This window comes from Halichoeres trimaculatus, unplaced genomic scaffold, assembly GCF_033239565.1.
Source record: "Halichoeres trimaculatus isolate MK-OKI-2021-1 unplaced genomic scaffold, fHalTri1.1 fHalTri1_scaffold_19, whole genome shotgun sequence".
NCBI classification, from domain to species: Eukaryota; Metazoa; Chordata; class Actinopteri; order Labriformes; family Labridae; genus Halichoeres; species Halichoeres trimaculatus.
The window spans coordinates 16450460-16464086 of record NW_027437197.1 but is presented as its reverse complement, the minus strand read 5'-3'; the positions used below and the strand labels follow the sequence as shown (position 1 = coordinate 16464086).

The 13627-nt window shown below is 40.4% G+C and overlaps 1 protein-coding gene across 2 annotated transcripts in view; it reads right to left on the bottom strand.

Annotated features, from left to right (window-relative positions):
- Positions 1-13093, bottom strand: part of LOC141808186 (guanine nucleotide exchange factor DBS-like) — a 29036-nt gene extending 15943 nt beyond the window's left edge. The window contains exons 1-2 of one of the 2 annotated variants that reach the window (XM_074694613.1): positions 12608-13093; positions 1105-1188 (exon numbers count right to left, since the gene is read on the bottom strand). In XM_074694613.1, coding sequence (XP_074550714.1) covers positions 1105-1188; positions 12608-12764 — 241 coding nt within the window. In that variant the 5' untranslated portion in view covers positions 12765-13093. The remainder of the gene's footprint in view (positions 1-1104; positions 1189-12607) is intronic. The other variant, XM_074694612.1, reaches the window with a different exon arrangement.
- Positions 13094-13627: the final 534 nt, after the last annotated feature.

Here is a 13627-nt window from a genome sequence, read left to right as displayed (position 1 = left end):
TGGCAACAAAAAGTGCATGGTCATGGTTTCAACGTCTGCAAAATGGTTTCCAGACACGAGGTCACCACACAAAGAAGCAGACGGCCTAACAGCCAAACATAACAAAACATATAAAAAGCTCAGAGGAGAAGGCCTCAGATATGATTTAAAGGAGCTTTCAGGAAGAAGAGGGTTGATATAATACAGACTGAGAGAGGATGTTTAATAACAGACGGTTAAACAACGAGACGGAGAGCAAACAGTGAAGAGGAAACAGGGAAGAGGAAAAGGTGGCTGATATTTGAGTATCAAATTGTGTCTAACAGAAGAAACTGTTCACATTTGCTATGCAAATTAAAGTTAGTGTGAACATGTGATGTGATGAGAAGGGGAATCAGTCTACAACTCATCATTAAAAAGATATTTCTAACATTTTAAAATCCCATTTTTATTATTTTTAAGGTTGAAGTGGGCACAGAAGTGTAAGACTTTAAATTCAGGGTTTTCAGCTCTAGACTTTCTTTTGTGACCGTCAGTCTCAAGTTGAGATTTTTAGTAACTGGAATGCTCTGGTTCACATTCCCAACATCTTCATTCTGCAATATTTGTGCTACATCATTTTTTGTCTGGTTGAACTAAATAATCTTTAACTTCATCAAAAAGGGTTTTTCTTGTTAAAATCTTTGATATGATGTGGTCAGGCCCTGAAAAGTGGCAACCTGAGCCCTCAGTAGCTCTAGAAAAAAAAATCCATTTTGTTCTTTTTGTGTGTGTGTGTTTTAGAAAATTCTTTTTCCAGCCCCTGTCTATTTGTCTAGTTTTGGCTACTGTCTCTTTAAGGCTGCCCCCTTCACTCTGATTGGCAGGCCCTCAAGGGCAGATCTGTGGGCGAACCTTGGTGTTTGAAGCCTGCACCTTAAACATGTCATTCACCAGTTAGGACCTTATGAGATGACATCATCATTTCAGTAAGTCTCATGAAGACCTCGTGAGGATCTATTTCTAGAGAGGTCTGTTCTGAGCAGATTACAGACAGATTCAGGGATTTCCACAGTTTATGATTGTTTAGTGGTTTAAAATCCTGTACACCACAGCAGCGTATGTAGAAAGATTGAGAAATCTCACCTGACAGGAAGGCAAACTGCTTCTTAAGGTCAGGTGTGATGTCAGCCGCACGGAGGGGACTGCTGTCCAACTGCATGATTTCATCTGGAGAAGAGAAGAAAAGAAAAACATCAGCCACATCACGACCTCATACTAAAGCACAAAGAGAGCCTTGTGTTTCCTTTTTGGGACTAGAGGAGCAGCTGAATAATGCAACGTATGTAGAAGCATCTTATGTCTGTAGCAGTAACATTTTTAGTACAGACTTGCTGTTTTGTCCATTGACAAATAAACAGGCGTCCAGCTTAACCAGTTCTCTAACCCTGTAGACTCCTACATAAGGATTAGAATAATCAGATTTAAGGCTGATAACCCAAGTAGAGACAGAGATTCCAGTTACATCAGGGCTACAGGATACATGTGACACACAAAAGTTTCTTAAATTAAGACATTATTCTTCTTTCAATAATCCAATAGGGAAGGAAAGATTTGACATGAACAGCGGTATTGAAATATAAACAATTCTGGATGTTTGGACAATTTATGAATGAAGGATAACATCTTGTTTGCTATAGCACAGATGAAAATGTGTTCAAGTGCTTCTCTGATGATTTCTCTGTCTATTTCTGATGGAGTTAAAAAGGATAAGAAGCCAGCAGCTTTTACAGACTTTATATTTGTTGAGAGGTATCATTAGCTTTAGGTTTCCAAATATCACATTACACAGTCAAATGCTCCAACCGCGAGCGACTCTGTATGAGCTGCTGAACACACTTCCCAGGCTTGATTTGCTTTAGGGAAACAGAGCAAACAACGTCAGACTGAAATGAAAAGTCAACATTTCTCCTTACAGTTACGACTCTGTCAGAGTAGAAACTATGTTTACAGGAGACTTTCTGTTACTGCCAGACACTCCTTTCCCATAATCCCCTGCATGCTCTGTTCCCATAAGCTTATTTTAAGTTCACTTTCATTATTCAGTTTTATGGAAGCTGCAGAGGCTCTCATGTATTTTTAAATAATTAAAAAAAAGAGTACCACACAGCTCTGGGCATCTTCACAAGGCAAAAGAAGCAGAAGCTCCTGACTTCACTTTATTCATTTTGTCTTGAGATATGATCTCTCAGCTATTATGACATTAATGCTAACAAAGCCCTTTATAATACGGATGGTCTTATGACTATCCTCCTGGCAAATGAATCCAATTACAGCTCTTTATTTCTCATGTCCTGATGTTAAACCACTGCTGCTAACTTCCCCTCATTGATGCAACTTAACATTAATGTTTGCTCCAAGGACTGGTACTAAAATTTACTTAACCTAAATAATCCAACCGTGATGAGGCAAATAAAACTGTTTTCCTTCAGGATTCTTTCCATGATGCTTTTTTCAAAGTGAAAACACAAGATGCTGATTAAATAACCGTGTTTGTGTTGGGTGGATCATTTCTTTGTTGTCTTGGTTATAAATCTTGTCCCTCTGTAAAGCCTGTTTATTATTACACTTTTAAATGGAGTCACTTGTGTAAGGAAGATGTTTTTTTGTGTGTGGAATGAGCAGCAAAGCGGAGTTTGTATGTTAGTGTAACAGGGTTTATATGGTCTGTTGTTCCACTTGCATGATGTAGGATTTGTTTATGTATTGTCAGCTCAATGCCCCACACTCTCCAGGTAGAATGTTCAATTACTTTACCACTCTACGAGAGATGTGCCTGTGGTGAGTTCACTGCAGAAATCTAAAATCTTATCAAGTGTTTTACCCTCGTTTTTAGTAAAAAATGTTCTTTTAGACTTGATATGAGCTCCTTTCACCTGACCAGTCCAAAAAATGTCTTATTTCAAGTTATTTAAAGACAAAATAAGGTCAAAACTGCCTGTAACAAGTAAAAAAATCTGCCAGTGGGGTAAGAGAAATGTGCTTGTCAAGATTAGAAAAATGTCTCTAATACAAGCACATTTCTTTAAACCCCACTGGCAGATTCTTTTTACTTGTTACAGGCAGTTTAGACCTCTTCTTGTCTTTAAATATCTTGAAATGAGACATTTTCTGGACTGGTCAGGTTAATGTGGCTCATATTTCATCTAAAAAGACATTTTTACTGAAAATAAGACACAAACACTGGATAAGATTTCAGTTTTTTTGCAGTGTTGATGTGCTCAACACTGTGTACAATAACGATGTACCAATGTTGGTATTTACACCTCTGGTCTCATGAATACACTGTGATATGTATGTTGACTCATATATGATTTTGTGTGTCATTTATATTAGCTAACATTTCAACACATTACAACACTTTAAAATGAACGAGCTAGCCAACTAGCCTCTACCCTCTGTAGCGTGGTGCCTGGGCGCGTTTCTGTTCAAGCCAACTGCATGGCTGACCAGAGCTTATCTCTGTCCCTGCTCAGAAAGTAAACTGCAGTAGATACAGACACTGGCTTTCTGCTCATCTTTATAAAAACACAACACACAGTCGAGAGGTTTATCAAACCAAACACTTGTGAAGGGCAACAGATCATGGTTACATTAGTGTCTGTGAAAAATTTGCCAAATTTTCTCTGATGATGCTGAACAAATCACAACTGTCTTTGTGCTAAGTTCATAAGATCAAGTGGGCGATAAACAAGTGGTTATTATATTTGCCCATTTGAATCCAAAAATTGAATTAATCTACAGATTTCTTTATCACTTCAACTACAGCTTTAAATCAAAATTCTACTTTGATGCTACGAAACATTTAATCTATGTAAGAGTTGACAGTGTGCACCAGACTGAAACGAACAGGAACGTTATCACCCTGTGGCACAGAATCATATTGATCTGTTTTGTCTTTTGTGGATGCTCTCAGTTTTCAAATTGAACTTTGTCCAGTTTTTCTCCATAGAGCAACAGAATCGTTTCTTTTCACACATTCATATTAAGACTATGAATACTCATTCCTTCCAGTGTAATTTTCCTCATTTCACATTGAAACAAGTGAAAGAATCTACAGGTTGTACATGAACATGTCGAGATCATCACCTGCATTTTCTTGCTGATGGTCTGGTTTGATAAGTAGGTCATAAAGAAGCATAAATAAAGACTGCTCAGTGGGGAATTGGCTGCTGGTTGCAGAGCTAGTTAGCATCTTAGCCTCCCATGAAGTTAACACCAATCACAGAGAGGTTTGCGGTTACTTAATAACTCAGCAGCAAACTTCACTTCCTGGATTGAAAACATACAGAACAAGGTTTGAATTTGCCTCCTCAACCTTTAAAAAAACACAAACCACTCCAAAGACAAGAAGATATCCAGAACAGAGATTACAGAGAAGAGCACACCACCCTACCTGTGCTTTCACATCTGGAAAAGCAGCACCATCAGCGGGGCTCTGTCTCTCTCACAGTATCACAAAATACCTCACATTTACGAGGATGTTGGCTTTCTTCTTTATCCCGACTGCTGATCTCTTTACAGGCTCAGCCCTCCTCCTCTGACTACAGTTTAAACAAACCACAGAGTCCTGCTGTAACTCTTTGTTTGACAATGAGGCCTATCAGGTGACTTAGCCCGAGGATATCAGCACACAGACCTTCACTGCTCTTTCTCTCTCGCTCAGACACAAACTGTGAGAGGACAAGATTCACCCACTGAGTGTGTCTTCTCTGTCTGCTGTTTTCAGCCTCGTGACTCCATAAAACTTTTTTTCCACATGAACAAAGAAACTGAATGTAGGTGGAAACTATCAACCATTATCAACAAGGGATAAGTTCATTTAGTTAAGTAAAAGATTAAATGACATAAGTCTTTAAATAGGTCAATCAAATTACAAGTATTTTTCCTACTGTAGGCTTTTAACACTTGTCATGTGCTTTGAGACAATCAAAACCACCTAAAACCTCAGATATACACCCCAGCTGACCTACAAGAGGTTTACTGATCCTTTAACTTTAGTTAAACAAATCTGTGAAGAACAGACGACCCTGATACAAAGCAGCTCAGTGACATCACCACATCTTAACCACATTTCAAACATCACAGGTGCTTCTGTTGAGCTTCTGCTCGCTGAAACAGGTAGTTTTAAATCTCAGACGACAGCAGGACAAAGATCAGACTACAACTCTACAGGGACGCACAGAGATAGACACACACGTACGCTGCTTTACAAAGTGGACACGATAAATACAAGCTGCTGATTAAGTGGACAGCCAAACCCTTTGTTATTGTTACTGCTCTGTTTACTGAGGCTGCAAACATAGCTTTATAATAGGGATGCACAATATATCGGTATCAGTATCGGTATTAGTATCGGTATAGTATTGGCCCATGTTGGTTGTTTTTTTTTTTACTAGGGATGCACGATATTATCGGCACAATATTTGTATCGGCTGATAAAAGCTCAAAAACACGTTTATCTATATCAGCAGATATGAAAATTTCTGCTGATAGGCACAGCCGATAAGGTGCTGTTAAATTAGGATTATTATTATTTTCCATCTGAAAAATAAGCTCCTTAAATAAAATGTAGCACTTCATTTATTTGCACTGCAGAGCTCTGTGTCTGTCACCAGGTTGTTACAGTAGCTCTAAAATAATCAAATGCGACTTGGTTATGTTTAAAAATGCATTGTACATTTAAAGTTCATGTGATCTAAAGAAATTATTTTTCTGTATTTCAATACTGAATGTGTTGAGTTTGAAAAAATAATACATTTTTTATTTATGGTAAAATCAAATGTTTTTTTGTCTTGTTTTATGTGTGTTTCTTAAACAAATAAGACCATCACAATAAGAGTAACATATAAATTCCAGTACAGGATAGACTTAACTTTCTTTACAGTGAAAAAAACAAACAAACTTGTGATCATCGGTATCGGCCAAAAGGGGTTTCGATATATTGGCATATCGGATATCGGCAAAAATCCAATATCGTGCATCCCTATTTTTTTACATGAAGGTATCGGCCAATACGTAAAAGTGGGTCGATATTTACTCATTAGCTGCCATTTTCAGAGCATCTTGAAGGATCTTTCAAGACGCAAATAATATTGTTTTCTATGACTATGTAAACACCAAAACTACCTAAGAAGAGTGGACTCTCTTTTTTCATGTCTCTCTTCCTGCTTTTGATCTGAAAAACAGACAAAACATACTTTTTTGATCGCGTTTATCTTGGGCGTTACATCCTATGGTCCTTTCTACAATCGTCTTTTCTCATGATTGCGCCACTTTTTCTCTCTGGACTACTTCGATACATCATTTGTGTCAAGATTGATTTATTGATTCTTTTTTCACCAATATTGGTATTGGGAAATATTGGTTGTTGGCCACAACAGCAATAATAATATCGGCCAAACTTTTTATATCGACAGTACATTAAAGGGCTGTTGCGTCAACTTTCACTTGACCTATATTAATCAGAGTCTCCAGCTGCTTCATGTTATTTGAGATGCAGCTTCCTTTTCTTCTGTTCTTTTCAATTAACCTCAAGCAAAGGTGTACACACCAAATGTCTCCCTGTTAGGAGTCAGTCCAGTAGAAATGAGACCTAATAAATCACCTCACTGTGATGTTTGGGAAGCTGAGCTGGACGCTCACAGCCCTGAGGACGCAGCGCAGCAGCTGTCCAGTCATCTGCACAAAGCTTCAAGTTCACACAGAGACCTGCACCAGTTTCCTCTTTGTGACCCTGCCACACCTTGCCCCCAGTGGCTCCCACACATATCAGATCAAACCCTGCCACCACCACCAAAAAAGAAGCTATTCTATTACAGAAACCCCCTCCTCCAGGATGGCAGATTTGAGTTTCACTCCCTTTTTCCCTCACTATTTCCTCTTCCGGTCCTTTTTCCTCACCTCTTTCACTAGTGTTACTTCAAAATGTCCACTGTAGGTTCATGTCGTGTTATCCAATATTAGAAATCCCCCCTGGACATTTAAAGGAGAATGAACCAGTTTCAGGTAGTGCTGTATTTCTTACAGGAGAGGATGGACAAACAGCGAAACTGCACAGATCTTCTTTGTGATTTCAAACGCCAGAAACTGTTGATCATTTCACAAGCAGCTGGGAGAGATGGCCAAAAAAATGAATACAAAAGATTGTATATTGTCACAGCAGGGCCAGAACCTCTCAGCAGGGAGACAAGAGCTCAGTTGTGTATTTTGAGTGAGTTTCAGTGATTATTTTACCAACATTTGATTAGATTACACGACAAAGCTGATAATTAAAAGATAGCAAAGCATTTGTGGGTCTAACTCTGTCATAAAAAACAGATTTGATCTTACCCTGTTTTCAAACCATGAACAAATACTGTTTCAATGTAAACACACGCACACACACACTCACACACACTACAGCTGGTGTGTACAGGCTCACGAGCTAATGTTCTTTAAAAGGCTTAACGACGGAGATTACCATCCACTCACGCTCACGTTTATGGGTGACAAGTCAAACGTTAGTGGGTCACAGTCACACACCTGGAGTGCCAGCCTGCCACTACTGACACAGATTACACTGGACCAGAGCAGGACACGCAAAGAAGGCTCCTTAAGGGCAAGAACAACGCAAGGGGAAAACTAAGTTTGGACTCGTCTAGAAGCAAGATTTAAGATTATTGTTAATCTAAACAGTTTGAATTGCCACACCTTCACCCTGCATTTTCATATGAAATGCTTCTGAGAAAATTTCCCTCCTTATGTTTTTGGGTCAGAATTTTAAGGAAATGAGGGAAAAATGAGAAGGAAACAGACCCACAAACTGAGTCATGGGGGAGGGCAACAAGTGGGAGTAAGGGGCTTAAAGCCGCAGGAGGAGGAGGAGGAGTGACAGAAACAAAACAAAGCACTAATGAGGCCAGGCATTAACAGATGAGTGGATGCAACATCATACAGGAGGGGACGAGGGGTCGAAGGGTTCAGACAAGGGTTAGAAAGAGCAGTGCTCGATGTTTGTGGCCCTTCTGAGCTGAACCATGTTAGAATCTTTGCAGACAACTGTGAGGTTACATTTCTCAGTGTTATATATGCATCATAAGAACAAATGTTTGGACCATCTTGCAAAAATAATCAAATGCATAAAGTTCTGTTGACATTGATAATCATTCCTTCATGCATCATTGCAGTGAACATAAACAGTTTTTCTGTTTGCATGCTTATTTGCATCTGTATGAGCTTTTTCTGTCCATGCTGCACTTCCCACATAACAAAGCATCCTGGGACTGTTTTCTACACGTCAGAACTGAAATCTAAGCAAATGCTTGTTTTATTTCAAGCTAAAACAGCTTGACTTAATTTTAGCAAAATTCACCCCTGACAAGTCCATAAAAATGTTACATTTAAAGATATTAAAGGACAAAAAAAATTCTTGCTCAGTTTCCTATTTTTCGCTGTATACCACTCCGTTTAGAGGCGGTATTTAAAAATACTTGAAGTAAAAGTTGTTTGAAGGCTGAAATGTGTCCTTTCCATTAATCAAAACAAGCATCTTTTTCATGAACATGGAAACTGCCAAATCTAGGATTAAGTTTGAGAACTTGGATGTCCTCTCAAAATCAAAGGATATATTTCACAAGTTCTCCAGTTATCACTAAACCTCCCATTCACATCAAGGTACTAATTACCACATTATTTTTTTAAAGGAACAACAATCATGTAAATCAGCCTAATCAAATAGTTTCAATAGATCCATGAAATTGTTGAAACAATTGGCAAAGAAGGAAAGACCAAAGGCAGAAAGAGTTGCAGGAGAACCTCTACGTACCACACAGCCAGTGGCAGCAGCGAGAGAATCTGTAGTATCTCTCCACCTCATCCAGAGGGATCCGAACATGACCCCCACTCTCCTCCACAGGCCACAAACACACATTCATCTCTGCTCCTCTTTCTGATTCCTCATCCTCTGTTGACCCTGAATCAGGCTCAGAGTCGTCGTCCTCTCCAGCTTGACTCCCTTCTGGACTTATTCCTCCTTTATTCTGCTCACTCAACCTAAACTCAGTCTGTTCTTTAATCTCAAACCAGTCCATCTCATCCTCCTCAAACATGAAGCCTGAGTCTTCTGTCTCCTCTCCTCCCATCCTCCTCTGCCAGTCTTCTTCACTCCTTCTCTTTTCCAGCTCTTCCTCCATGCAGGTGTCAGTCTAAAAGCCCGGCTCTCATTCTGACTCCACCTTTCACTCAGCCTCTCATTCTCCTCTTGTCCGGCTGCAGGTGCTCCACAGCCTATCACTCAGTAACTGTGAGGACTTCCTATTGCAACCTCAGGTTACCTTCCCTGTGGACAAAAGCTACAGTGTAGCTCCCGCAACCCTCCCCTGAAAGGACAATTACCTGCCTGTTACCCCTCCCTCCTGAATAACAATACCTCCAGCTTCACTAATGTATGTCTGACCTCTGAAACACATCTGATTTGACTGTCTTTCTCTCTCTGTAACATGTTTAGTTATGTCATGTGTTGTGTCACAGCGGTTCTCTAGCACCAGCAGCTCTCATTTCCATAGACTAACACATCTCTGGCTCTTCTTTGCCCTTATCTTATGACATGTGGACCAAAAACACAAAGCCTCCATTCTTACCAAACACGGCCTACGTCTCCATTTAACTGTTCACAGACTGTAAGCATTCAAAGTTCTTGTTTACAGCACTCAAAAGAGCCCATTCTCTCTGAATGTTAGTGAAAGACTTAATTCTAATAAGACCTCTCAAAGAACGACCCTGTTTCTGAAATGAATGGATATTTAGATTACATTTCACAGACACCCTCCTGTTCGCTTAGAGCGCGAAAAGAGCTGAAGCAACAGATTTGGTAAGAAGTGGCGTGCGTGTGTGTGTGAACCTGTATGTTCAGGGACATGGGGGTTGTATATAACATGTTTGCTCCATGACTGAGGGCACTGACAGGGTTATCAGTGTCATAAACCTTGAGAGATTAACAGAAGAGTCGTTGGGTTGGAAATGTGGACAGTTCAAAGTGAGTCAGAGGGTCAAACAAAAGGGACGGACTGCTGAGCTTCAAAGTCACAGTCCTGTTTGGAGACGCTGATTTATTGTGTTCAAACATAACGTCAGAGAGGAAGTGAGCAAGAAAACCTGAAATGTAATAACTGAATCAAAATGAAACAAGCTGTTGCTGGGGCTTAACGTTATTTTAATTTTCAGCTCAGCATCTAGTCACATTTTGGTTTTATTACTTTTTTTCTGTACATTTTTGGGTTGTTTTTTTTTGTTTGTTGCATTGTAGGTTGTTGTTACATATTGGGCTCTAACAAGGCTCTTTCTGTTACATTCATTAACCATGAAAGAAAAAAGGCGTGTAGAAACCATTTCTTTCAACAATGTCAGTAAAAATCAGTCACTGCATGTGCTCAGACTAGAGATAGACCGATATGGATTTTTTGGGGCCGATACCGATACTGATTATTAGTAGGCAAGAGGCCAATAACCGATACTTAAAGCCGATATTAATTTGCAGTCAAAGTGAAAATATTGGCGTAAAATAATTTGAACAATACAAACTCCAACACTTAACTGCAATCAAATGCCTTCAAGCATTTGTTTATTAAACAGCTCCCAGGCTCAGCAGCATGTTTTATAAAGTTAAATGAAAAAAAAATAAATAAATAAATAGTTTTCTACAGTAAATAAAGTTTTCCAAAATTTCAATGTAACTGCCATAAAACTGGACAAAATTGAGTTTGTGCTGCTTTTTACACAGGTGTAATGCAGTTAAATTAATTTTTTGTTTGGTTTTACATGACTGATTTTTAATGACCATCTAGGGCTTCCATAGTGGAGACAGGGAGGAATTCTGTCCAGAGAAGCAGCAGAGCCAAAACAAAACAGTTTTGAATGGGTTTCATATCGGCTGTCAGATTAAAGAAAATGGCAGAGGCCGATATGCCCTAAAATGCCAAATATCGGCCCCGATAATTGGCCCGGACCGATAATCGGTCTATCCCTAGCTCAGACATCCTTGTTCCATCATTACAGACTCATGAAATCAAACCTCACCTGTTCCTCAATAGTCCCTTAATAATAAACAAGTGGTTAGTTTTCTGCAGCAAACTCTAATTCTGTCCGAGAAAAATGTTTTCCACTCTGGGCGATGTGGGGGAAATATATCAGGATGAATTTATCGCAGGTTCAGGATCTGCGTTGTTTTTCACATTGAGAGTATTTTAAGCTACAAACATTTTTATCATCAAAATTATTCTTTTTTTCTGAGGCATTTATTCACATCAGGCTAAAAACATTCATTTAAACACATCAGCTGTAAGAGCTGACAGTCATTAGTCTTTATATGAGTTATGGGCAGTTTTAAGTGCTGAGTTTTAAAAAGGAAATAGAATTCATTCCATTAATACGCTGATGATATTTTGGTTTTGCTCCATTAATTTTAGAACCATTAACAGTCCATTAGATGGAAAATGTTACCACTTCTAGTTTCACTTCCATCTGTTTCAGACATTTCTTTTAATAAATCATGAGTTTAATAGGCTGCAAAGGGTTAGATTCTCTGTAAAACTTTATGATAAATGCATGTTTCACTTCTGTTTCTCCAAAAAAACTTCAAAGATATCTCTTCTGACTTTTACACCAACCCAGAGCTCAGCAAGAGAAACCAACAACTGTTTCTGCCGCATGAATTTTCTGTTCAAAGAACGACTTTAACTGAGCAGAAAACTTTCCATGAAACCTCACAGCAGGAGGAATAAAGCAAACAAGAGCAAAATGCAGGTAGCTTTTCTCCCGTTCATGTAAGCAGACAGATACTACACAGCCATAGCATGCAGTGACATTGGTGCAGGAGCAGAGCAAACATAAATATCATGGGACGAGCTGAGAAATGAGGCTGCCTCACAGAGACAAGGTCACCTCTGCAACACAGATCATATATTTTAACATACAACTCGACAAATCTGAGCAGCCAACCCTGACACAGACGCACAGAAACATCAAACACACCTCCTGACTCACGTGGCTTCAGCTGAACCATCGGCATCCCACTATCACACTGAGAAGCACCTCTCCTGGCTTTCCTCACCATCCTTTCCCCCTCTGTGTGTCTGCGGCACCGGGGAAAGTCCTTTTCTACGCAGAGTCAGGAACAGAGGTCTCAACGTGTCACTAACGTGAAAACTCAGCAGCTTTAATCAGCACTTCTCTCCTTTAAAGCAGCTGCTCTGCTGGAGAGACGCTGTGTGCTGCAGTTTCTGCATCTGCTGAAGAATCTCTTACTGCTACGGAAAAAAGAAAAAAACAGTGCAGCTGCAGAGATCTGTGTGCTGGAAACTGAAGCTACACACACACACACACACACAGAAACAAACACAAACTGTTATACACATACACAGGAACAGCTCAGTAGGGAGCTATGGAAGCTTGTGAGGCTCTGGGCATGATGCCCTGCAGAACTCTGGCCAGAGATCCAACTGGAAATTTATGAAACACACACACACGCACATATTCTCAGAGGTATGTGGTTTTTACAAGCACTGCAAAGTTGCAGGCATGCTCAGTGTCTCCTTCCTTTCCTCTCTCTTACCGTCCCAGTCTCTCCAGGAGCTCTTGCGGCTTGCAGGGCTGAAGGGAAAAGTAGAACCCAGTCCAGAGATGTCCAGGTTCTGCATCAGATGACTTAACCGGTTCATGATCCGGCACGATGCCTCCCCACCCTCACGTAGAAACTCATGAAGAGACATGAGGAGCTGGCTGCTGGTTTCACACACTCAAAGACCCCCCTCGCTGCACCTGCAAAGCCCCACTGCAGGCTCTGATAGACTCCAAACCACAGGAGCCAGAAGCAGGCATGGGAAGCAGCTTCTTTGTTAAAATGTTCTGGGTCACTCAGAATCAAGCCTTTCACATGGAGACGTCTGCCCGGGCTGCAAAACAGTCCAGCCTGGTGTCCGCACCTCTGCAGAGCCACATTGGGAACTCGAGGAAACAGCTCTGGTGCAAAGCCGACAGGAGCAGAAAGAGCTGAGTCACTGTCTGCACAACCTCTGTGACAAAAAGTGTTCACGCTGGAGGTGAGAATGAGTCCAACTCTGCCCTGCACAAACACAAACTCATACTGATGGTCATGCAAACCTCGTCCTAGCTCAGCGAAGGGTGAGAGAGGGGAAGGGTGAACAGGGGGAGAAGTGGAGGGCAGCCGGTCGAGCACAAATCCCCTTCTGCTGCTTGGGCTAATTATATTCCTCCACTCCTTAACTAATCTGCCTTTTCTTTCCCTTCTTTCTATCTCCCAGGATTCCCTCATGCATGAATCATTGGGTGACCTGGGAAAGAACGCAAACACCTAATAACTCTCAAACTTCAGAGTGGACGTAGTGGTCAGTAAGTGAGGAAGAAGAGCAAACACAAAGCGTGCACTTTAAAGAGAAGAAGCATGTTAATGACTGTCTTTTGACTGTGTGTGTGTGTGTGTGTATGTGTGGTTTTGTTTGTGCAGCTAAAGCTGGCAAGCCCAAAACAGCTTTGAGTTTATGAGCTCAGAATAAAGATGAGAGAGGGACGCGCTCTCTCACACATACTGATGAGGCAGGAAAGCAGAAAAACA